Here is a 24,591-nt window from a genome sequence, read left to right as displayed (position 1 = left end):
GGGCTACTGGGAGGCAAGACTCCTGGGTTCTATTCCCAACTCTGCTGCTGACTCCCTGCGTGACGCTCGCCAATCACTTTGCCATTTGGTGCCTCAGTTTCCAGTAACAATATCAGGGTGTTCTGAGGCTCGGTTCATTCATGTTTGTTAAGTGCTTTGAGATCCTCAAGACGAGAAAGGGATCACATGACACATCACACAAACATCTCCAAAGAGGGGTTTTTCTCTTCCATACAAGCCCACCCAGCACTTCCCCCCTGGCCTGGGGTTCCTGTACAGCGGACACGTACCTTCCCCTTTTTGGTGAGGATCTGTTTGTAGTGGAGCCAGCCCTCTTTCCTCACGTCGCTGAAAGTCACGTCCGAGAGGTCGGAGGTCGAGTGCCTCTTTGATCGTGTGTCTTCAGACATTCCGAGGCTGTCCAGAGACTGCAGGGGGAGAGGAGAAGGGAGAGATGGGTGTACGGCCCTCACGGGTACTGCACTCGCGCCCTGGCAGTCCAGAGGCAGACAGGCACGCATGGTGCTGGGGGAGGAACCTCTCCAGCTCTGGCACGCTACCCCTCTCACTCTCACCATGGGGCATTACAGGCAGTGGCTTCCCACTGGGGAGAGGAAAGCCAGGCCTCCCAGCTCGATCAGGCCCAGCACTGTGATAACACCAGGCAACTCTCAGGCTTTGTCCCCACCAGGATTTCAACCGCTTCAGCGCAAATCCCTCATGTAGACAGAGTTTCCACAGGGGCAGCAAAACTGACTCACTCTGGCTTGAAATCAGGCTGGCGCTGATGCAAGTCACGCTGTGCTGGGTTAAGTTGTGTCTGCATGAGGGGTTGAAACCAATGAGCCAAACCTGAGGGCTGAAATCCCAGTCAAGATAAGGCCGCGCAGCTCCCACTGGTGCAATCGTGAGCCTGTGGGGCAGCAGGTGCCCCACTGCCCTACACTTCAAAGGCCTCATTTACCCCAGTGCAGAGCGGGCGTCAATGTTGGAGCGGAACTGACGTGCGCTGGAGTGAACGGCTCTGCAAGTGCAGGGAAATGCAGCGGATGGTCCAGCACATGTCCCTGAGCATTAGAGGAGGCAGAGCATGAAACGAACCCACCGGGCCAAACCCTCTGCTGGCGGAAGCAAGGTGAGCTCACTGACATCAGTGCTGTTTGGCCCGTTTTACACCAGCTGATCCCTGGCGTCGCCGGCCTTAAACTGATCAGAGCAAACTGTTGTTCACTGATTACTCGGGGCTGTGCGGGGGCAATGCACAAACCTGTGGTTTCCCACTGGAGGCACCGGGTGCAAGACTGGAACAGCACAGTTATGACTGTACTGTGCTAGCCGGAGGCCGTCCGAGCCTCAGGAGGGACTCAGGATAGCAGTGGCGGACAGGGCAGAAATGCCCAGCGGCCTCAGGCAGAGCAGCCACCCAACATGAGGCCCTGGCTCCCCTCACGCAAACCAGGCCCCAGTGGGTGGCATCCAAGCGGCTGGGGGTGCATGGTACCAGCACGGCCTTGGCGGGCATCATTACAGTGGCAGATGGAACCCCTGCCCTCTTCTTCACTGCGAACACCTACCCCGTCTGTGAAGAAACTCCTCAGCATGCGGAGACTCGGCACCCGGCTTGGCATCCTCCTGCAAGGAAAGCAGCCGCCCGTGAGCACAGAGCAGGAGAGGTGGCAAGCGTTCCTGAGCACAAGGGCGTTCCAAGGACAGTCCCCACTGGCCCCAGCCCCTTCTTGCGGCGGCTGGGGCATCTCTTCAATATGGAGCTGCAGGAGTCACTGGCTCCTTGTGGGCTGTGGAGAAGGCTCTGGCCTGGGACTCAGGAGACCTGGGTTCAAGCTCTGGTTCTGATGGAGGACGGGCAATTGGGCCTTTGAGATCCACAGATGCAAACCACACTCTGTGTGAGTTGTGCAATGATCCCCCGCAAGGGCAGCAGCAAATGGAGGGGCTGGTTTGCAACGTTCACACACCGTGCTTTGGCTGAGCTGCTGCAGGACGGGCATTGTGGCCGAGCGAAAGGAACACGGGTACGTGGTCCCAAGTTCTAATCCCAGCTCTGCTACTTACTCACTGCGGGGCCTTGGCAGAGTCACTTAGGGCCTGATTTTCAGTAGTGCCCTGTCACATCTCTCAGGCCATGAATGCAAAGGCTGGCTTAGGGCTTGTCTGCATGGGGATGCTACTGTGAAATCAGCTAGGGTGTGAACTGACCACGGCCACAGCTATAACCCACCAGCCCCCCAGGGACAAGCCTTAGGCCAGGCAGAGAACAACAGTAAACTTTGGAAAGTTAGTAGTTGTGAAACAGCACAAAGGATTCCGGGGTATGGGGTAACACGTGGAGAACTGATCGCTCACAAACACAGTATCTAGCCTCATGCCTTCCTTGGATCAGACCAGCTCTGTGTCCCACCCCCTGCCCTAATGGATCACACTCCCGGCCCATCAAATCCAAGATTGGCCAATAGTTGCACTTTCAGGAGGCCCTGAATTCTCTTGTCCTCTAATGCACAGCAGCTGGAGATCACACCCTGACATATGCAGCTATGAGGCTAGGATGGGGCTACCCCTGAAAAGGGAAGAAGCCATTGTTTGGCTGGCACGCAACGGGGTGGGGAAGGGGTCACCCCTACCTTAGGATCTTCCCCTCGTCACGAAATGTGTTCAGACCATCGTCACATGACTTGGAGCGCTCTGTTGTTATGGCCAGGAGGTAGGAGGATCGGCGACTGGCTTTGATGCTGCCTGAAAGGGAAAGGAGAGAGAAAAGGGCAATCAGTACACACGGGAAGAGCCAGTTCACAAGGCAGTCGGTGTTTTACCAGCCTCGGGAACGGATTAGCTTGTCACAGTACTAAGGACTGGGGATCAGGATTCCTGGGTTCTATTCCCATCTCTGGGAGGAAACGTGCCTAATGGTTAGAGTTCGGGGATTGGCAGTCAGGGCTCAGGGGTTTTGCTGCATGACTTCAAGCAAGTCCTTTAACCTCTCTGTGCATCAGCTTCTCCGTCTGTAATACGTGCAAGCAAGGCAGGAATACAGGGAGACAACGTATGCCGTGTGCCAGCATGCAGCAGGACCCCAGATCAGAATACCCCAGCAGGGCACCTGTCCTGCTTTGTGGTTAAGGCTGATGGTTAGTAAGGAGCTGAGCCGGGATGTGGAGAGCGCACCAGGGCTAACAACGCTGGGCGAGGGAGAGATCCTCAGCTCTCACAGCAGAGCCATTTTTATTCTTGTATCTTCTTGCTGGTGCCTGGGGAAGAGCTGGCCACAGAGTGCTGAACCAGAGCTGGTACAACCTGGCTCTCCTGCAGCTGTTTACAGACGGTCCATGAACGCACTTAGGGCCTGAGCTTCCTCTCACCCACACGGGCATCAACCCGGAGTCACTCCAGGTAAACCAATGGAGCAGCGCTGTTTGCCGCTGAGGGCCACTGAAGCTGGCTGATCATTGTTTAGGGAAGCCCCCCGGGTCCAGTTTCCTGTCGGGAGGTGGTGCAGTCGGGATGCAGGGGCAGGACCCCGGGGGCGGTGGCATGGTAGGGGACACGTGATCTGCAGACATGCAGCAGGCTCCTCCAGGGAGCGATTTACCGGAGCCCTGAGAATTCCCCTCATGGCTGGCACTCACATACTCCCAGCTCCTTTATTTACGTAGCTCATTTCCTCCCATCAGGCCAAGGCCCTTTCCTACCTGGCTCGTCTGGCCCTGCTCCCCTTGGCGGGGCCAGGATCATCCCCTACAGCAGGCTGTCAGATGCTTTGCATACACCTCATTTCCCAGGATATAAGCGACAGGGATCCCATCACCTTCCCTGGAGAGGCAGGACCACGGCCCAGCAGGACCCTGAGGGTTCCCCCCCATGTTCACCCTGCATTTCCCTTCCCGGGTTTCCTCCGCCGACTCCTCATGACGTCCCCCCCGGAAGTCGGGGCCGTTCCCTACTTCTCTCTTGTTCTGCACTCTGGCTCCTGGGTGCTCAAGACACAGGCCGCTCTACACCCTGGTACCCGGGCAGGAGCCCAGCAGCATGGACTCCTGCGTTTCTCAGGCCCTGATCAGCTGCTGCCCCCGAGGGTGCCCCTGCCCCAGCGGGAGGGGTGGGTACTTACTGCAGTCCTGGGAGTAATGGCGGCTGATGGCGAAGGTGAAGGCGGGTGAGGAGGGGCTGCCGGTGATCGAGGGGGCTGAGTTCATGGCACTGGAGACGACGGAGGAGGCGGGGATGTGCTTTGCCTTCAGGTCGATACTGGGGCTCGTCGGCTCGTCTAGAAGAATGGGGCGCACCGTGAACCAATGGAACCGTGGGCGGACAGAACAGAGCAGCTAGCCAGCCAGAGACTCATGCGGGAAAGGCTGGGGTCTCCCGCCCAGCGCCTCCCACTGGGAGACCCTCCCCCAGCCCTACGGCACCAGTCCCCAGAGTGCCTCCTGCTGCGAGGCTGGGAGCGTGGGGCCCGAGATCTCCGCAGTCTGTGCTCCACCAGCACCCCCTGCAGTGAGAAGCCCAGGACCAAAGTGCCAGGGAACCCCTGGCTTCCAGACCCTCTGCCAGGACCCTTTCCCGGGAGGGGGGGGGGCGCAGTGCCAGTGCCCGGTGCAGGCTCGGCAGCAGGCACGCAAGAGGCCTTTTCCAACTGCTGCCCCATCCTCAATCCCCTCTACCCCCCCCAGGAAGGAACAGCCCAGCGGTTCAAGTCAGTGAGTTGCCCCTACCCCTCCAAACCTAGGGCTGCCTCCCCAAGCAAACCGGTCATTCCCCCATCGCCGCCGGTGCCGGAGAATCCAGCCCTGCCCTCCATCTCCGAGGAGCCCCGCTGCCCTAAGAGCTGCAGGCCAGGGGTGCGCTGGCTGGGGCTGGGGCCTGGAGCCCAGGCGCCAGCGTCCATGCCGGGGGTGCACCGATAGCCCGTCACGGAGGTGCCGGCAGGGCTTGAGGCCATGTTCTAGGGACACACAGCTGCTCTTGGCTGGAGCGGGACAGGGGGCTGGGAACTAGTGGGAGGGGCTGAGGGCCCTGCCTCGACGCACTTGCTCTGCTGCCAACAAGGCTGGCTGTGTGTGCCGGGGCAGCCCCGTGCCGCTGCTTCCCCCGGGCAAGGTGGCCAGGGGAACAAAGGCGGGCCAGGCTGGGCACACAAACAATAGCCAGGCTTGTGAGGAATGCGTGGAGAACAACGGTCCCACAGTGCCAGGCTGGGCATGTCGCGGGCAGCTGAGTAAGGCTTCCATTGTGCCCTGGGCTCTCCCGGGTATGAGGAGACGACACGTGCCAGGGAGAAAGGCTATGACGTCCCCCGAAGGCATCATCGATGGGGACAGGGAAGCGCAGGGGAGGGGAGAGAGCTGACAGGGCCAGAGCTGCCCATCAACTGGGGGCCCAGGTCTCACTGGATGGAACCCCAGGCAGGTTTCATCTCAGGCCCCACAGGGAAGCCTGGGGACGAAGTGGCTGCAGGGCAGGCAGAAGAGAATCAACCCCTTTCCCCAAGGCCTGTGTTCAGGACAGACCAGCTGCTGGGCTGGCATGGAGACGCCTGCCCTGCTCAGGAGACACACAAAGGCGGCAGGGTCTGCAGGTTCCCCAGAGTCTCTATCTCCCCCCGTCCTGCTCACCCCTGAAAACCCCCGAGCAGCCGTGTCTGGTCTGGCTGCAGCTGGACCAGCGTCTGGGGAAACGGCACGATCAGCAGCAGGGCCCCGGACTGGGAGTCGGGGTCTGCTGGGTGACCCTGGCCAGGTCTATTCCCTCCTCTGTGCTTCTGTTTGCTTCCCCGCCCTTTGCTGTCTTGTGAGTTCCTTGGGGCCGGGACCGTCTCTCCCCACGTGTGTGCAGCACCCACTCTCGGCTGGGGCGTTGCCGTCACACCCACCTCTTGGCTCTGCCAATGGAGGCCCCGGCAGGAGACCCCCCCCCACTACAAGCGTGGCAGTTTTCAGTGGTCACCAGGCAAGCCAGAGCCCACTTACTGTGACCTCCCAAGGGGCAGCAAAGGACCAGGCAGCTCAAGCCATGGGAGATGGTACCTCCCCTGGGAGCCCAGCAGCCCCCGTCCCCCAGGGCTGGTGGCCCCAAAGTCAGGCCACGGAGCTAGTCTCTGGGCCTCTCCCTTCTCCTGGTGCCTGCTGGCTGGGTGAGTTCCCGGGCACTGAGTGCTTGGGACACCGGCAGGCCTTGCCAAGGCTTTCTGCCAAGCCAGGGCTGGAGAGACGTATTCCTGGGAAGCTGGGCCTGGCCTGGTGAGACGGAGGCCAGCGCTGGGCAGGCGGGGACAGCTGCAGCAACCTGCTAACCACATCCCTGTCCTGTCCAGGCAAGAAGGAATTCGGGGTGGGGGGCGGGAAATCCTGTGGCCAGCCCCCTCCCAGTGCAGCGCAGAGGGATTGGATGGCACAGGAGAGCAGAAACGGGAGACGACGCCCTTGGCCGCTTGTTAGCTAGTCTGAATCTAGCACCACCAGACAGCAAAGTGAGTTGTGGGGGCTCAGCCCAGGTCTGCGTCACCCAGAGAGGCAGGACTCCCCGTGTTGGGGAGCGTCACGTTCGGGGCAGTGCCCGTCCCCCAGCCTCTCTGGCAGCCAGCTGATGGAACTCAGCCTCGGGGGTCGCCAGGCAGGCACCTTTCGTGAGCAGCAAATAAGGCCCGACTCTGCCAAGCCCCTGCAAGCAGCTCCAGCTGCAGGGCTCTGGGGATAGGGGTGCTCGCAGGAATGCCGAGTCTAGCAGCGCATGGAAGGGGCAACGGGACAATCAGAGGCCGCATCGATGGGATGTCCAAGGCCGGCACCCAGCTTTAAGGCAGGTTAGGGGACGGTCCCGGGCTCCCCGCAGCACACAGTTCTGCTGAGATATGCCCCAGCAGGGACAACAGCAGCCAGGCCCCTTGACCAGTAGGCTCCTTCCTGGGTGTCCCTGACCCTTCCTCCACCGGACGCACTGGGGACCCTTTCTCCCTACCCCAAGCTGGATGCTTCCTCCCCACGCTCCCCTGTGCTTTGCTGCTTGCAAGGACAAGCACTGCTTTGGGCCTGACCTGACTGTCTGACCACAGTCGACTACCACGAGACCAGGGCAGCAGTGCGATGGCCCACCCATACCCCTGCCACTGTTCCTCACCCCCTTCTCTTTCCACCCCGATGTCTCTGGCCCTTTGCTCTCCCGATCTCTGGGACCACCTAGCACATCCATGGTGGGTTTGGCAACAAGAGGCCCGTAGCTGCCTGTTTCTCCCCTGCATGTGCTTCTCCAAACCAGACACACTCATCCAAGCAGGCGCTGAAGGGACCCAAGCACCTGGCTTCACTGTGCCCGTCTGCACCTGCCCAGCCTATGGTCGGATCTGCCTGTGCACCAAGCTGCCATCTTGGCTGATGCACCGGGGATCAAACCAGGGACCTTCGGAGCGAAAGGCAGGAAGTCTACAGCTTGAGCTAAAGAGCCAGGACGCTGTCGGTGGGGCTTTAACAGGCCTGTACCCTCTGCAGCTCGGACCCAGCGGGGACATGTCATTACCACCAAGTTGATGCCTGCTCCTCAGCATCCATTACCCTGCAGCTGAGGCTGCTTCCTGCCCCGAGGGGATCCCTGGTGCTGGGCTTTCGGAGGCGAGATGCTCCCTGGCTCCTGAGCTGGATACACAGCTGTGAGACCCCCACCACCTTGGGCTCTGGTTGAAGGAACCCCCCCCCCCAGTGCCTGAGGTTCCCAAGCGCTCCCCCCTCACCTATAAATGGAATGGATGCCAGGGAATCCTCTGGCACCGCCAATGGTGCCACCCGCCGAGCGGGCCGCTCCGCCACCAACTTGTCCCCTTTGCAGCTCGGTGGCGGGTCGCAAATGTCCGTCTCCTTCATGTGGTCGGGGAAGATGAAGTTCATCTGCCTGGCAGGGGCCGGCGCCTTGCGGCCCGTGGGAGGCTTCTGCCGGAGGACCACCTCCTCTTTCCTCTCCTCCGCCTCGGGCTGAGGCAGAGCCGGCTGGAGAGACCTGGCGCTGCTGTCTTGGCTGGGGGTTCTTTGGTCCTTGGGGATCTCGGGCCCGCTGCCCGGCAGGTGGTCCGGGCCAGGGGGGGCGGCAGTTGGCAGTGACGGGGACCTGTCCGGGTAAGGTGCTGGTTGGGTTCCTTGCCTTTGAGATATATTGAACACTGGAAGGCCACCAAAGATAGGGTCCCTGAAGGAGAGCGCGTGGAGTAGGCCAGTCCTGCGCTGGAAGGAGGGGCTGTAGCTCCTATACCCGATGTACCCCGAGTCGTCGGCGCTCCGCAGGTTGGGCTGGGAAGGGTGTTTCTGCACGTGGGCGGGGGGAGGGTCTCGAGAGGAGCAAGAGGGGGCGTACGAACTTGGCTGGCTAGGCTGAGCTTGGGCAACTTGCCCGGGGCCCGGCCTATAGAACTTCTCTGGCAGCCATGTGCACTTGTCCAGGCGGGGCGAGACCAGGGCGCTCTGCTCCAGAGTCTCCATGGAGCGCCCGTACCTCCCCAGGGAATTGTCGGACCGGGCCCGGTAGCCCCAGCTGTCGTGGCTGGGCTGAAGCAAGGTGTCTTGTGAGGCACTGTGGGGCCAGCCTCTGGAAGCCGGGGTGTCTCCCAGGCGGTCCTGAGAGACGCTGCGGTACCGGGGCGGCATCACGTACCTCCGCTCTTCCGAGGCGCTCCGGCGCGGTACTTGGCTGGACAGCCAGTTGGAGAGTGCCTGCTGGCACTCCAGCCGTCTGATGGCCTTGGGGCCACCCAGATACTCCCAGGAGGGACGGCCCGGGCCGTCAGGCCCCGTGCTGGCATCTCGGCTGTCCTTGAAGCCACAGTGAGTCCGATGGTCTGGGAGATGCCTGGGGACCCCGTAGCAGGCCTGGTTGGCCATGGAGGAAGCAGTCGGGACGCCGTACCTCTCTGGCAAGGAAGAAGCAAGGGGACCTGGGAAGCTGGTGTTAGAGGCGCGCGAGAAGGAGCTGGGGGCTGGGACCGGCCTTGCGACGGGCATCCCGGGCCTCGGCTGGGTCATTCCATACTGGATCTCCTCCGTGTGGTGGGCCGGGCTGGAATGGGTGCTGCCGAACTCCCGAGCAGTGTCGCTTCTGGCCTCGTTCCAGGTGGTGGGCATGGGGCTGCCGAGCGCCGCGCTGTTCAAGGGGGAAGATGGGCCTGAAGAAGCAGGCCGGTAGGGTCTGCCGTCCACCTGCTGTCCCTGCAAAGGCTCAGCTACCATCGCCTCCCGGCTGGGAGCCCTGGACTGGAACAGGTAGGTCTTCCGAGGGTAACAGATGGGAGGTGGCTCCGGGATGCTCTGGGCTCCCCCGGAGTAGGGTTCATTGCCCTTCAAGTAGGCATCCTGAGAATAGGCCTGGAAAAGGAGAGAGAGGAGAGGAGTCAGGGCGGGCGGCGTCCTGGCCCAGGAGACATTGGTACCACCAGGCATCCTCCCAATGCCCGTCCCAGGCCCGTCACCCCATCAACACGGCCCAGGTTCCCAGGAGCCAACCAATAAACCCAATGGGATGGGATGGGATGGGGGTAACACCGGGACAGTGGCACACCTGAACCGGGACAGGACAAATCCTGAGCCCCATGGCGCTGCCATTCAAAACAAGGACACCACTGATACACCCAGGCCGTGTAAGTGACATGGGCGGCTGAGTGCTAAGAGGCCTCCCATGCTTGACTCATATGATCCCAGGCTACAAAAGGGGCAGAGACCAAGGCTAGCACCAGCCGCCTGCGACCGTGAGGCACTTGAGCTTATGAACCCAACCGGGATGGGCACCGCTGGGCCCTTCGGGTCTAAAGACTCACACAGACGGGCGAGGTGAGGCCACCAGTGGTGTGGACTATACACCAAACCGCGAGATGACCGTGGCGCCACCCACTGGGCACATCCCTCCGGCAGGGCAGATCTCATCCCCCTTCTAGGGCAGGGCTGACCACGCGCAATGCGAGCAGAATCAGGCGCTCCTGCTGGAGCAGCGCTCAGTGCTGCGGGAAGGGAGCCGGGCGTGCCATCCCTGCACCGCGGGGGGGAGAGAGATGCCCACCTCCAGCCTAAGTCCACTGGGGCTGCGGCCAAGTGATTTTGAGGGGTCGTTGTGAGACACCGGAAAGGGAGATGATTTTCAGGGGCCAGTGCTCAGCGCATAGTGAAAACCCAGGTCTCTAAAGTTGGGCCTCTCAGGACTGCTGCCCCTGAAATCATTAGTGACTGTCTCAGCCCAGAGCCTCGATCAGCCTGGGAAAGGGCCACCCGAAATCCTCCCCTGCTGTGCAGACATCAAACACATTTCCAGACGCGCTTTCTGCTGGGGTGGAAAGTGACTAACATGCTCCGGTTGCTGCCAGCCGCATTGCTCTCCCATGCTATGCTCACGGCTATGCTGGCTTCACGTGGTCTCTGGTTCCATCTCCTTAAAATACTCCCTGACGCACTGAGCTGGACGGAGAGCCAGGATTTTCCTTCTCTCATCTTTCATAGGCATTTCTGAACTAACCTGCCCAGCTGCAGGCTGAGCCTAAACCCTGAACCTCTTAACAGAACAGCCTCCTACAGCCTTCGTGTGAGCAGAGGAAGCGCTACCCAGTGGTTAAGCAAGGGCCTGGGCATTCGGACATGGGGCTTCTCAGCCCAGCCCTGCAACTGACGCATTGCACACATTTGGGCAAGTCACTTCCCTTCTTCAGACCTCAGTTTCCTCACCTGCAAAATGGGGATAAATTCCTCACCTGCCCACCTTTGGAAAAAGCCCAGAGACACTCCAGCATAAGGCACTAGATAACGGCACTAAGCAGTATTGTAACCTACCCCAGACGTTGCTCTGACTAGGCAACCCCAATAGACCATCCCAAAATATCGTCAAGGGCATATCCTGAGTACAACCCCCATGCCCTCTCTTAGCTTCCAAGTTTTGTCAAGCCTTGGAGCGGCTGCTTGGAGAGGCGTCCCTGTGTTCGCACATGGCAGCACAGCCCATCCTCACGCCATTCACCCAGTCTCACCAGGGCCAGGACTGTCCTCCCCATGTCACAGATGGGGAGCGTGAGGAAGGGAGAAGGGCTGGCCCCGAGGGAGGCAGGATAAGAATTCTGGAACGAGGAACCTCGGAGCCATGGCACAAGGGGAAAGCACAGCAGTGCAGGACAGGAGAGGGCATTTTCTCAAGGGCCGGCCCCGGGCTGCGCAGTGAATGCCCGTGAGGTCTAAGAACACTCTCCACGCCAAATGCCGGGCGTAATTGTTGGACCTCCCTTGGCTAATATAAACACCACAGAGCCCAGCAGCCAGAACTCCCCTGCCCCAGATAAATCCACCCTGCAGGGCGAGGAAGAAGGAAAAGACCCATGTGTGACAGATGCCAACCTTGGCGCTTACTGTGCTCCTGGCAGGCACCCACGTACCATGGTGATGGGCGCAGGGTAAGAACGTGAGCAGGACACACGCAGAGGACGCCCCGCTGGACACCACACCGTGATGCTTCCCAGCAGGCTGCCAGGTGAGACCGGAGGGCAGGATCGGGGATACAAGGGAAACGCGGGGCATTGCCTATGTAGACAACACACACACAACAACCTGCTGGATCCCACGCTGGGAAGCTTCGGGCTGGAGAACCCGGGACCCTTGCTGCTGAACAAGAAGAGGTGCCTTGTATAGCAAGTAAAGCGGGTGGGCGAGTCCAAAATCTAAGAAGTCCCCTGCTAAGCAGAGAGTCCTGGATAACTAGGTGTGCACAGCTGGATGCGCAGGGGAGCAAGGGCTGAGGCAGGGTTTGGGGGGCCGCTGTCTAGCCTGGCCCCCGGCTCCCAGCCAGGATTCGTTCATGCAACATCTATCCCAGGGAAGCTGGTTTTAACCCCCTGCAGCAGATGGGGCATTTTTGAGGCATGATTTAATGTTCCACCCCCTGGGCCTGAGGTTGGTTCCCAGAGTGAAAGGGTTAACGACTAAGTGATGATAAGAGACGCACTGCAGCATCTCTCCTCCAGACGCCCAGCAGCACCCCACAAGCTGCAGGAACCGATTACAAGCGAATTGCAGGCAAGGCCGGGCTTCACCTGGAATGCAGCTGCCTCTGGGGTGGAAGGCAGCAGCCTGTCAACACCGCACAGCAAAGCCACAAGAATAATTCTGGAGCAAAAGTGATGCTGCAATGGAAACCGCAGGAGGCCAAGTGCAGTCAGCGCTGGAAATCAGCCAGGGGAGAGCGTCACGATCATGGCCAGGGAAGGCAAGTGTTTCCAGTGAAGTTACCACGCCGCAAGCTTGCTGTCCAAAGGGAAGCAGCTCCAGCCACCCCACTGCATTGTCCCCAAACGACCCAACCCCTGGAATCTGCAGCAACCTGCTTCCTAAAGCTGCTCCGATTCTGACACCCCAGGAACCAGAGAGAGGGGAGGGAAACAGCCCCCTTCCCAAAGCTTCCTCTCTCTGGACTTGTGCTGGGGCCCGAACCCCAGGGTCCTTCCTGCCTCATCATTCAGTCCTTGGGAGGCCAATGGAGGGAGCAGGGCCCCTGGCTGCTCCCAGCTCCCCGCCGCCCTGGAATCCTGCTCTCAGGAAAGCTGCATTTCTGGGCAATGACAAACCAGCTCTTTCTGATCCAAAAAAGGAGCGGAGTGGAGCGGAGCGGTGCGGAGCTCCGACACGCTCGCTTAAAGGGGCGGCCGGAGCCCTGGGCTTCCTTCCCAGACTGTGCCACCTACTGAAGGACCTTCCCCGCCCCCATCCCTTTTTTAACCTGTTCAAGCTACAGCCAGAGGGTTAAACGCTCGCCTTTAATGACTAGCTGGCTCAGCTCTGGGAGGTTTCCTCTGTGCTGGAATAAAGGGAGTTGTCACGGGAGCCCCCGCCGGCATTTCTCTCGACAGTCGCCGTCTCGTATCCTAGGCTCGTACAGCGCCTGGCACAATGGGGCCCTGTTCTCGGTGGGCTCACACACTACCGTAATAAACACGTTCAATCCGAATGCGATAGACGACCTAACAATCATATAATACACACCGACGACAGGGATCCCAAACAGAGCTCATTACCTCCCTCGATCCGGCAGCAGCCTTCTCCCCCGGCTGGCCGCTCCCTCGCTGCTCCCCGGGCACAGCCCTGGCCCAGACTAACCTTTCCTTCTCAATTTTTCCTTTTAAGTTGTTTGGGGATTTTGCGACTGGGACGTCCTGAGGCGGGAGGGAGGAGAGACCCCCCCCGAGCTGCAGGGAGCTCCTGGTTGAGGCCTGCCATTGGCTGCCGGAGCCGCACACCGCAGGAATGCCCACGCCCCCAGCCCAGGCACCGGGACGGGGAAACCCACACAAAGGTTCCTTTGGAATCCAAGCCGGGAAGCAAAGCTGGCCCTTGGCATCCGGCTCCTTTCGCACGTCCTGGGTCTCCTCTGAATCACACGCACAGACAGGAAGACAGACGCAGGCAGACAGACACACATAACTGCACTACCCTTGTTCAAAACCCGTTCACTCCAAACACAGCCACAGGCCAGTGCTTTGGCTGAGAAGTACTGGGCCAAATTCATCCCTGGTGTAACTCCGGAGGACGCGCCCCGCCTGATCGCAGCCATGGCCCAGCTAGGCTGGGACCCTGAGCCCGACAGAGGTCAGCCCCAGACGTATCAGAGGAAGGTGCAAAAGGGCTCCAATTTCCCACTCTGCCATTGACCAGCCGGGTGACCATGGACATGCCAGGCCCCTGCTTAGTGCCTCAGTTTCCCCTCCCACCCTTTGTCTATTTTGACTGTAAGCTCTTCGGGGCAGTGACTGTCTCATAATGTGTGTCTGTACAGCACCCAACACAACGGAGCTCTGATCTCTGTTGGCACTACTGTGATATACATGACAGCAAAAACCAGGCAATTAGGCACTAACCCTGAATCTGCCCAGGGGAGTCATTCCTTCCTGACCCCAGCGGCTAGCGGCTGTGAAGGCCCTGCAGCAGGAGGGTTTGGAACCCAGGGACTTCTCTGCCATTACCTAAGGGATGATCCGTCCCATTACTGCAGACGCACTGGGAATACCCAGCCTGGGGCTCTAGAGTATCCTGTGACTCTCTGGGGCCCTGGGTGCGTTTGGGGTTTCCCCCTCACTTGTATGGCCTCAGGGCGGGTGGATCACAAGACCTCTGCCCCCCACACGCCTCTCTCCCCCCCAGCGTATTGCTGACACCCAAGCTTCCAAGGGATGTGGACAGAACTGAGGATCTTTTTTGCCCAAGGAGAAAAACTCTAGCCAGCATCCCAGAGTGGGGAAGAGTGGGAGGGTCCTGCGTCAATCACACCTTGGTGGCCTGGGGCTGCTTCATGCCCTGGCAGCAACAGGCTCCGCACGCCAGGCCGTGGGGTCAGGGGGCTCAGATGACTGTGTCCCCCTCCTCCATTCCCTGGGTGACGGAGTAGCCCCCCGGCTCTGCCAAGGCTAGCTCCGCTCCTTTAACACAGATCACCCCACCCACCTGGGCGACGGAGCGTCTAGTCTGACCTGCCGCATCCCACGGGCCACGGAACCCTGCCCAGAGATTCCTACACCCAGCCCGACCACTCGCGGGAGGCTCTAGAACGTGTCTCCCAGAACCGTCCCCCATCTTCACGGAGGGTGTCGGAGCGAAGGCGAAGCCACCACATCCCTAGACAAGCCGCCCCCCCAGCTCATTCCCCGCACTGCTAGACTTGTGCCTCTTCTCTGCAGGGTGATCCGGGCTGGTCCTACCACCATCCCACCCCCCAACAACCACGTCATGGCGACCGACCCCGGCCCAACACCCAATGATCTGTCACTTACAACCAGGGTGGGCTTCATTCCATCTCCCTCCTCGCACGCTGCCCCCCACCTCATTCCATCACTCCCCGCTCCTGCAGCAAGAGGAGGTGGCCAGTCAGCCCGGGGCAGGAGACAGGAATGGATTTCAAACAGGGTCCAGGGTGAACAGGTCAGGAGCATTCAGAGCTGGCAAACCCCCAACCCCAGCAACCGGCCTTGAATTCAGAACACACCACCCAAACTGCTGATGCATGGGGCCCCAAGAAAATGAGATCCCGTCGGGCTGCTATTAAAGGGAACCCTAAAGGCCGCCCCGACAAATTCCACCAGCCTCACCCCCAATCGAGGGAGGGGCTCAGGCGTGAGGGATTTTAAGTGCCATGGTTCACACCACTTGCCGCCCAGATGGCCGTGGCTAATCTGCTGGAGCAGGGGACGTCGGCTTTGCCCAGATAACCCCCCACCACAACCCCGCAATCAGCCTTGTCACACTGATCTGGCCAGCCCACGTCAGCCTCCCACTGTCCCGTCAGCCCCTCGGAGGCCACATGCACCCTCTTGGGCATGACGCGTGCCTGGCAGCCTTGCAGAATGCCGGCTAGCTAAGGCTTAAGCCGGGCTAAGTCTGTGCAGCCCAAAAAACCACGGCTGCACAGCACATGTCCCTTTGCTTTTTGTAATCGGGAGCATCCCTGTGGAGACTACAAGTCCCAGCATGCAACAAGGCCACACAAAGGAGTACTGAATGCTGGGCGCTGTTCTCTCTGTGGGCTGCCCATCTGCAGGGTAACGATGAGGGTGACTCGGCTGCAGGTTTAAGGTCTCCTGAGAAGTTGCCCATGTGGCCCACCTCCCCAAGCCATCTCCCCCAGGACTGTCATCTGCTCTGAAACCCTGGAGAGCAGCAGTGCCCAGCCTCACTGCCCGAAGAATGCCCCGGCTGTCACTGCTGAGCTAGGGGCTCTGGGTCAGCCCCCACCCACCAGTAAAGGGGAAGGGCTCTGCGCAGGGCGTGGCAAAACAGGGCCAAGCAAGGCACTCCCTGCTCATCACCGGCCCGAACCCAGGGAGAGTTCAGCAGCAAAAGGCTCACCAGCTGGAGGACGTCTTCGTCTTTGGGCATGATGGAGAGCTCCAAGGCATCGTCACTGCAGAGAGAGGGAAAGGCAGAGAGCGTCAGGGTCTGGATGCTGCGTGCAGCCAGCTCCCCGCGTCTCCAGGCTCCGAGTCACGCAGAGACCGGGGCAGTAACTGTATGCCAGGACTCAGCAGCCGAGGTGGGTTGCAGGGGCACAGGACAGCACTCCCCACCTGATGCTATGTGAGTGGCTGGGAAGGAGGCAAGGCCTGCAACTGACAGGCAGCTCTGGGAATTACCCCCTAAGCTCAAGTGACTGAGGCGTGTGCTTCTGGTGGTGGAAGTCCAGGGTGTAATCTCCACTGACCCAGTGCCTGGCTGGCTGCGGCCAGCGGGGGTTATCTGATTAGTAGGTGTTAACGCCAAAGGAACAAGGATGGTGGGCTTTATTTATTTATTGTTTAAAGGCTGCAGATCTGCAGCATCGCGGCCCTGGGCTAGTGCACGAGAACCAGGCTGGAGGTTCGCAGGGCAGAGGTTTTACTCCAAAGGTTTGAGCCGGAAGATCCCAGCTGCGCAGGGCCCATACAGCAGCTCACACATGCAGCCCGGGACAGTAGAAGCTGCTGTTACTCCCAGAGGAGACAGCGGCCCAGCCGCCACGATGGGCCATTTTCCTTCCCAGGGGACAGGAAAGACTTCGTCTTAACGCCACATGCAAAAGACAGGACCTGTCACAGTGTAGCTACGCATCCCCCCGCCCGCCGCCAGCTGCGTGGGGGTGCACCGCCAGCAGCCGCTCTCAGATCCAGCCCTGGGATGGGAATGTGCTGCACCATGTCCCCTCCACGCCTGTAGCCCACCTCACCTCTCCCTTAGTCTGAGCAGTGCCCCTCCCTGCGACTCCCTCCCCACCCCCGTGAGGCACTCGCCGCCACCCCCCCCCCCAGTCCCTCCTCCCAATTCAGCTCTGCCAAGCCCTCCATTGCGAACTTGCATCAAGAAAAGGGCTGGGATTCCTGACCCCTAATCCCCCGGCTGTAACATTCCCTCCCAGAGACCAGAAGAGAACCCAGGAGTCCTAGCTCCGGACCCCTGCTCTAACCATTAGACCATGCTCCATCGCAGAGCCAGGCCCGGAACCCAGGAGTCCTGGTTCCCCATCCCCTGCTCTAGCCACAGGATCACTCCCTCTTCCTTTGGTGACAGCGGCTGCTTATTTCTCTCTCAACTAATGAAAAGCTCAAGCCAAGGCAAGAAACTGCAACAAACCCCCTGGAAATCCCCTTTCCGTTTCAGAGCCAGTCGACAGCATGTAGCCCCCACCGTTCCCCCTCCCCTGCTGATGGCCACTGAATAGTTTTCCAAATGCAATTAGCACCCAGGGCTGAATCTTATATTTAGCTCATATCCAGATCACTTTCATTTGGTTCGTTCCCCAGGTGCTATACTTAGGAGCTATCGCGGTCAGGTTTGCCCCTCCATCTCCCCTGTCTAATCAGTAGTTACACACAGAGTGCAACACACACAAATCCAGGTCATTAATTAAATCCCAGCTCCAAAGACAGACACACACACACCGGCTTCTTTCTTCCCTTTTCGGTGTGTGAGGGAGCGTGTGAGAACGAAGGTGGGTAGGAAATTCTCCCACATCCATCAACTCAGCGCTGAACAGACAAACGCTGCAACTCCCTTCTGCTCCAACCACGCCCCTGACCCCCCTGCGAGAAGAGGAGCAAGGTTGCCCCAAATCTGGCTGGCTCGTTGTCACATCAGGTGTCACCAACACCGCCATTTTGGCAACATCTTAGTGCGAAGGAGTCGGGGAATCAAGCTGCCCTAGTGGTGTCCTGGCTACATGGGCAGCAGCGCCCACACCCGCCAGAGGGTGAGAACGGCAGCCAATCCGGCACCTGCCGGTAATCCATACTGGGGCACATAAATAAGCGGCTTTTTCCCAAGTGGCTGACGATGGGGACCCACCTTCCTGGGGCAGGACCTCAGCACTTCATGCAAATCAGGACCCTTGGGGTGTCGCAAGGTGGCCACCCAAAAATCGTTCATCACTTTGGAAAAACTTGGCCTAGGGCCCCGCTCTTCCAAGGTATTTAGGCACCTGATTAGCACTGGGAGTTAGGTGCCCACGCACCTTTGAGGATCTGGGCCTGGATGGCGGATTTGAGTATGAACATTTTGGCCTGAAACCCAGGAGGGCACTTCGTCTCAGCCAGGAGTCTCGCCCCGGGGAGGATCCAATATCCGGGGAGTATCCCAGCTCTCACCTGTTCTGGATCAGCGCTATGACCTGGGAGTAGGTTTTCCCGATGATGCTCTCGCCGTTCACCTTGACAAGCCGGTCTCCTGCAGAGGGAAAATAACCGGGGGCCCACGCGTGAATGGGGGCGCAGCTAGCCAAGCAGGAGCGAGTACAGCTGGCGGTAACCACAGCAACGTGCGATATCGCCCCCAGCCTGCCGCTACCCGCCGAAGAAGGGCCCAAGCAAGCGGGACGTCGGTGGGAGCTGGGGGCACTCAGCACCTCGCAAGAGGAGGGGCTGTGGGGCTGTCCCCAGCAATGGCGCTGGAAATCATTCGGGAAGGGAGCCTTTGCGCACACAGAGCTGGCTTGTTCTCTGGCTGCTCTCCCGCCTCGGCCCACTGTCCCCCTTGCAGCCCTGTCCCTACGCCTTGGTGCTGTTAACGAGCGCTCAGCGGCTGGTCCAGGGGGCCATGGCAGGGTGGGACCCTCGGCTGGCCTCTCTTGGCACTGCTCCCTCAAAGACAAGGGAGCGCCCCAGGTTCGTGCCTGCTGACGTCTGGCCCAGAGGATACAACACACAGCGCCTTCCTTCCGGTTTACTGCCTGACCATTTTAGCCGGGCACACGCCATCCCCACCCTGAGCACTGGCAGAACAGTTACTGCTGTCGCCACCGACACCTGGGGGCCCAAAGTGGCAACCCCCGCGCTGCCCCGTGTGGGCACCAGCTGATGGGGGCAGCAGACAATGGCTTTCAGAGGTCATAGTAGAGAACAACGGGCAAGGGGGGGGGGGAGAGAGAGAGAGCCCCTTCCCTCTGCCCCAGCCACAGCCTGGAGCGAATGAGCCACTCGGGCGGACAGGACGTCGTAAGGACAAACGTCACCCAAGGACAAGGCCGTTTTCCCCCAGGCTGTGAGCTCTGAAGCAAGGCCTGTCCAGTGGGGCTCTCTTATGGGGTTTCCTAGGCTCTGCTGCAACCAGGCTATGGTGACTCCCCTTCTTTCCAGGCAGCGAGCTCGCTCAGAGCTGAGAGGCCTGGAGAGACCCTTTCTCCCCCAACTCCCTCGGCAGAGGGGGAGATTTTCACCCTAACGTGGCACAGTTAGCTTCCCCTTTCAGCCCGCCCCCGGACGGCAGCTGGCAGGGCCATGCCCCCGGGCACCACAGGATGGCTACGCGGCTGGCACACGCCACAGATGAGCAGCCCAGGGGCAGGCACCGACCCCACCAGGAAGGGACTGAGAAGGTGACATCTGGGTTGAGCCAGGCGCTACGGACCCGTTAGGGGATCTGCAGCGAAAGCCCGAGCCACGTCCCATGCACCCAGGACGCTCCCCCTTAGTTAATTACCGCTTGAGAAGCGATTCTGGCTCTGGCCCTGGCTCCTCCACCAGTTCCCACCCCCCAGCTGAACGGCACCGAGACGCGCTCCGGAGACAGGGCCAACAAGCAGGAGGGAGGCTGGCAGGGCTCGCTGCAGTTAGGAGGAATCAAAGCTGTTCTCCAGCCCCTCTGCGTGAAATGGCTTCGCTGCTAATACACGGAGTGCCAGTCTCTTTCCCTCTCTGCTCCCCCATCCATCCGTGCCTCCCCTGGTATTCAGTGGGGTTCGGCTCATGCCCTGCGCTCTGCAGACAGGCGCCTGCCAGATTTGTCCCTTGAGGAGGAACGGCCCCGGCAGACAGACAGGGCAGGCACTGAATTTGTGCCTTGACTGGGCCTAAAGACTGCTTTCTGCCAGCTTGTTTGTAACCCTAGAGACCCCAGCAATGTCAAGGGGTGTAACCCTAGAGACCCCAGTCCAGAACGTGTGTTGAATCTTTAACAAAGCCCTGTTCTTCCCCAGCTGTTTACCAAGCATTTGAATTAACTGGAAGGGTTTTCAGGTCTGTTTCCCATGTTAGCCCTCATCCACTGGATTTCAGTCCCCTCCGGGAGCACTTTGCCACTGGCTTTCCCAGGACAGTCCCTCAGGTCGCCCCCACCCAGTGGGGTGCGTGGTACCCAGTGGGGGGCTCCCCCACCTGTGCGGAGGCCGGCCTGGTGCGCAGGCCCGTCTTCCCTCACGTTCTTCACAAAGATGGTGTCCATGGGCTCCAGGCGGCTCCGCTGGGGACCTGCGCCGGGGAAGGGAAGGGGAGGGAAAGGGCATCAGACACCAGAGCTCGGAACCGGGGGGTCCCTCACAGGAAAGACGGGTACATGCTGTATACTCACACACTCACGCCTGCACACTGGATACACGCACACAGAGAACTACGTGCATGAGTGCGCACACGCACTGGATTCACACGCACACTTGTGCTCACTGGACACACACAGAGAACTACATGCATGAGCACACACACACACTAGATACACACACACGCTTGTATGTACTGGCTACACACGGAGAACTACATGCATGAACACACACACACTCGTGCACTGGATACATACACACAGTATCATGTGCTTGAGTGCGCGCACACACACGTACACACACACACACACACAGGACAGACACACACACACGTCATACACACACAGGACACTCCCGTGCATACACCCTGGCTACACAGAACACACACCACAATTAAAACAACCAGCATGATCTGGCACTGCGCTCCACACCAGCAAACACAGACTTCGAAGGCCACGTCCCGTCACGACCCAGAGGAACAATCTGGTCCTAGGGTGACATACATTATCTGAGAGCGGGAAGCACGTGCTCCCCTCACTGGACCCCTGGTGGGACAAGGTCCTCCTGGGCAGGAGGGAAGGAAGGTTTCAGCCCCTTTTCAATTGGCGGTTCTCAGCCTCTCCCCACCTGGGACCCAATCACCGGCCCGGATTTCTTGCCATGACCCCCCCCATCCCACAATCCTTTGGCCACAAGGGATTGGGGTCACAGCAAGAAGCTGTGGGTGATTCAGGGTTCTGGGCAGGGAATGGCACAGCAGGAAGGGGCAGGGGATGTGTCTGAGGAGTAGCCTGTGTGGGCCCTGGTCCAAAGGGCATCAGGCTTCCATCGCCTGGTACCCCCCACACCCCGCCCCAGCCTCCAGACATGCTTCATCTGCAACTGGTCCCCTCCCTGCAGGGCTGGAGCCGAGTGAGGGGCCAGAACTGGAAGTTCTCCGTCAAGCCCGACACGTGGCTATCCGTTCTGACTGCATCAGATCCGGTTAACTCAACTCCAGCCTGGAGACGCAGGCGGGTGCTGGGCTTCAGACCTGTCCTCTGCACAAAGCCAACCCAAGAGCAGCTTCGGTAACCGTGCGCGGGCCATTTCCAAAAGCATGGTCGCAGAAGTCACGGCTTCCCCCCGCGTCCAGGTGCCCTCCCAGGAGCGCCCACTCCCGCCCTGTGCCTCAGCAGACCCCACTCAAGCACGGACACTTGTACACCTCTAGGGCCCTGATCAGAGCTTGGTCTGGGATCTGTCTACAAGGACAACCCCCCCTCCTGTGACTCTGCAGGTCCGGCGATCCCTGTGCAGGGAGAGGCCTCACAGTGTGCATGCTGCGGGACAGGCTGGGGGGCACTGCCAGGCTGGGCATCCCTGTAGGCCAGGATGGAGGTGGATCATCCCCAGAGCTAGGGGTTAGGATGGGGAGACCCTGGGACAGGAACAGAATTGAGGTGCCTTGGGAGAGACACAAGGGAGACCCAGGAGCAGAGCAGCAGAAGGGGCTGCGGGTTGGGATTGAGGACAGAGCTGTGGGGGTTCGGGGGTGCCCGGAATAGGAATAGCAGAAGGGGGCTGGGGTGTTGGGACTGGGAAGTATTTGCAGAGCTGTGCATGGGGGGAGCCCAGGAGTGGAATAGCAGGGGAGACCACAGGCCGCGACTGGGGAGCACCAGCGGAGCTGCAGATGGGCTGGAGGAGGGGCTGCTGGTCACATCGGAGAGCTGTGGCCAGGGAGGGCAGCGCCTGATTCTCTGCTGCTAACCTGCTGCTCGGACACTGAGCTTGTCTCAGACAAGACCCAATGGGGGCTGGAAGCCAGAGGGCCTGTCTTGCACTGTAACCCCCAGGGCAGCTGCTGGGCTCTGGGCTAGGGAAAGACACCAAGAAACCGCAGCCTGAATCCAGATACAAACAAGGCGAAAGCTCGTGATGTGCACCCAAAGCACCCGCCGGCAGGCTGAGGGAGTCGCTTTGCGCCCTCTGATCCCCCCAAACCAAAACGCTGCTGCCTGCTTTGTCCTGAGCTGTGCATTAGCACAGCCTCCCTGTGGGGAAACGCTCCTTCGCTGTAAACCTAGGTCAAGTCACAGTTCCCAGCCTGGGAGGGATGAACAGCACCGAAACCTGCCAGGTGGCAAGCTTTATCCCTTCCCAGGAGCACCTGGTCTGCAGCCGGCACACAGCCGGAGCCAACCAAGCGGACAGGAAGAGGTGGGAGAACCAGCTGGTTCTGGGATCTAGTCGGGAAGGTCCTAGCTAGGGGCGGAGACACGGGGAAGTGCCCAAGCTGCAGATCTAGGTATTGCCAATGGGGCATCAGCTAATGGATTTAGGGATGAATAATGCAACCAACCGCTAGCCAGCGGGGGAAGGGGACAGATACCCCCGGATGGCTGGGATGTTAGGGGGAATCGTACCACAGCATCTCTACACGCGCTTCCTCCTGCACGGCCTGAGATCGCCCCACCAGGCAGCGCAGCCCCCCCTTGGCGTTGGGGGCACCCAGCTTGCCCATCTCCGAGTGTCGCTGAGCCGGTTTACCTCAGGCCTAGGTTTCGGGCTCTTATTTCAGCCGAGTGGCCATTCACGCCTAGGGGAGCTGGGTAACTTCATCTGTGATGGAAAGATCCCCCCTCCCTGCCCGACTGGCCTGCTGCTAACTGATCTGCTGCTCGGCAGCCTGGTGCATTTCACAAACCACCATCGTCTGCAATCACTTCCCTGGCAGGGAGGTACTGAGTCTGGGCTGGGCTGTGAAGCAGGCCAGAGCACCAATCAGCTCCCTTTCACACCCGGACATTCATACAGTGTCTGGCCACACGGGCGCACACACACACGCACAGGCGATACAAGCGGCCGCGTGCCAGAGATGGGTGCTTACCTCCTCGGTTTCCATTCTCTTCCTCCTGCACAGGGAAGAGAGAGACACAGCGTCACAGCTGAGCCACGGAGGCTTTGGAGGAGTCGGGAGAGGGACCGACCCCCGTGACGGTTGATTAACGAGAAGGGGGGGAACCCAGCATCAGCTCAGCGGGCAGGGAACATGGGTAACCTTTGGGGCACCGAAACGCCAGCAAAGTGACCCGGCGCCTTCTTATCCTCCCTCTGCCGCCCGGACTGCCCAGAGAACTCTTGACACAGGATCTCCCTGAGTCGTCAGCACATCCAGCTCAACAGGAGAGGGGAGAGGAGGGGTTTATTCTCCCTCTCAGTGACTGTATAATGGCCATCCCAGCTTCCTGCCATGGGGGATTAGCCAAGGGGAGAGCGTCAACGCTTCAGAGGAAACCCTGATGCAGTCATACAGTGGGGGGTGGGGGGCAAATCTCAGCTCCCACAAGCCTGCTCCCCAGAAGAAACAATCACAGCCCCCTGGGGCCACCAGGCGGTGGGCTCCACTCACCCAGGGCCCTGGCTGGAGAATGAAGCTGCAACCTCCTCTCTCCCATAGGGGTCAGCACAGCTCCAGGAGTTGTGGGGTGGGGCACCATGATCAGGCATCCCTTGAGCAGCCTCTGCTGGCCCCTGGGTGGAACATAAAGCTGCCCCCCAACCCCAAGGGTAAATCCTCTCACCCACAACAGGAGCCTGTATCAGGAGGGGCGATTGGGGCGATCGCTGTGGGATGCCGTGGGCAGCTGGCACTGCTGGAGGGAAACAGAAGCTGCCAATTCAAACCCCCCCAGGATTGGCTGGGTCTGGAGCAGAGGCAATGGGGGACACAGCCGCCCGGGCCAATCAAGGCACCGTTGTGGGCTGGGAAGGACCAGGAGGAAGGCAGCAGATGGCGGCAGAAAGCAAGACGGCTCCTGCAGGAGACCCCAAGACTACGTCTACGTCTACACGGCTGTAAAAGGCCCGCGGCATGGACCACCTGACTCAGGCTCACATAAGAACACAAGAGCGGCCAGACTGGGTCAGACCAAAGGTCCATCCAGCCCAGTGTCCTGTCTGCTGACAGTGGCCAATGCCAGGTGCCCCAGAGGGAGTGAACCTAACAGGTAACAATCAGTGATCTCTCTCCTGCCATCCATCTCCACCCTCTGACAAACAGACGCTAGGGACACCATTCCTTACCCATCCTGACTAATAGCCATTAATGGACTTAGCCTCCATGAATTTATCCAGTTCTCTTTTAAACCCTGTTATAGTCCTAACCTTCACAACCTCCTCAGGCAAGGAGTTCCACAGATTGACTGTGCGCTGAGTGAAGAAGAACTTCCTTTTATTTGTTTGAAACCTGCTGCCCATTAATTTCATTTGGTGGCCCCTAGGTCTTATATTACGGGAACAAGTAAATAACTTTTCCTTTTTCACTTTCTC

General features: G+C 59.9%; 1 protein-coding gene across 5 annotated transcripts in view; it reads right to left on the bottom strand.

Moving 5' to 3' along the window:
- Nucleotides 1-24,591, bottom strand: part of ARHGAP23 (Rho GTPase activating protein 23) — a 125,019-nt gene that overhangs the window by 23,939 nt on the left and 76,489 nt on the right. For all 5 annotated transcript variants that reach the window (XM_073326142.1, XM_073326141.1, XM_073326138.1 and 2 more), the window contains exons 3-11: nucleotides 23,150-23,174; nucleotides 20,120-20,212; nucleotides 18,116-18,194; nucleotides 15,849-15,903; nucleotides 7,736-9,353; nucleotides 4,124-4,279; nucleotides 2,640-2,751; nucleotides 1,575-1,632; nucleotides 291-428 (exon numbers count right to left, since the gene is read on the bottom strand). In XM_073326142.1, the coding sequence (XP_073182243.1) occupies nucleotides 291-428; nucleotides 1,575-1,632; nucleotides 2,640-2,751; nucleotides 4,124-4,279; nucleotides 7,736-9,353; nucleotides 15,849-15,903; nucleotides 18,116-18,194; nucleotides 20,120-20,212; nucleotides 23,150-23,174 (2,334 nt within the window). The remainder of the gene's footprint in view (nucleotides 1-290; nucleotides 429-1,574; nucleotides 1,633-2,639; nucleotides 2,752-4,123; nucleotides 4,280-7,735; nucleotides 9,354-15,848; nucleotides 15,904-18,115; nucleotides 18,195-20,119; nucleotides 20,213-23,149; nucleotides 23,175-24,591) is intronic.

Source organism: Lepidochelys kempii, chromosome 27, assembly GCF_965140265.1.
Source record: "Lepidochelys kempii isolate rLepKem1 chromosome 27, rLepKem1.hap2, whole genome shotgun sequence".
Taxonomy (NCBI): Eukaryota; Metazoa; Chordata; order Testudines; family Cheloniidae; genus Lepidochelys; species Lepidochelys kempii.
Note: the sequence above shows the minus strand (reverse complement) of the source record. Positions and strands in the feature narration are given on the sequence as shown.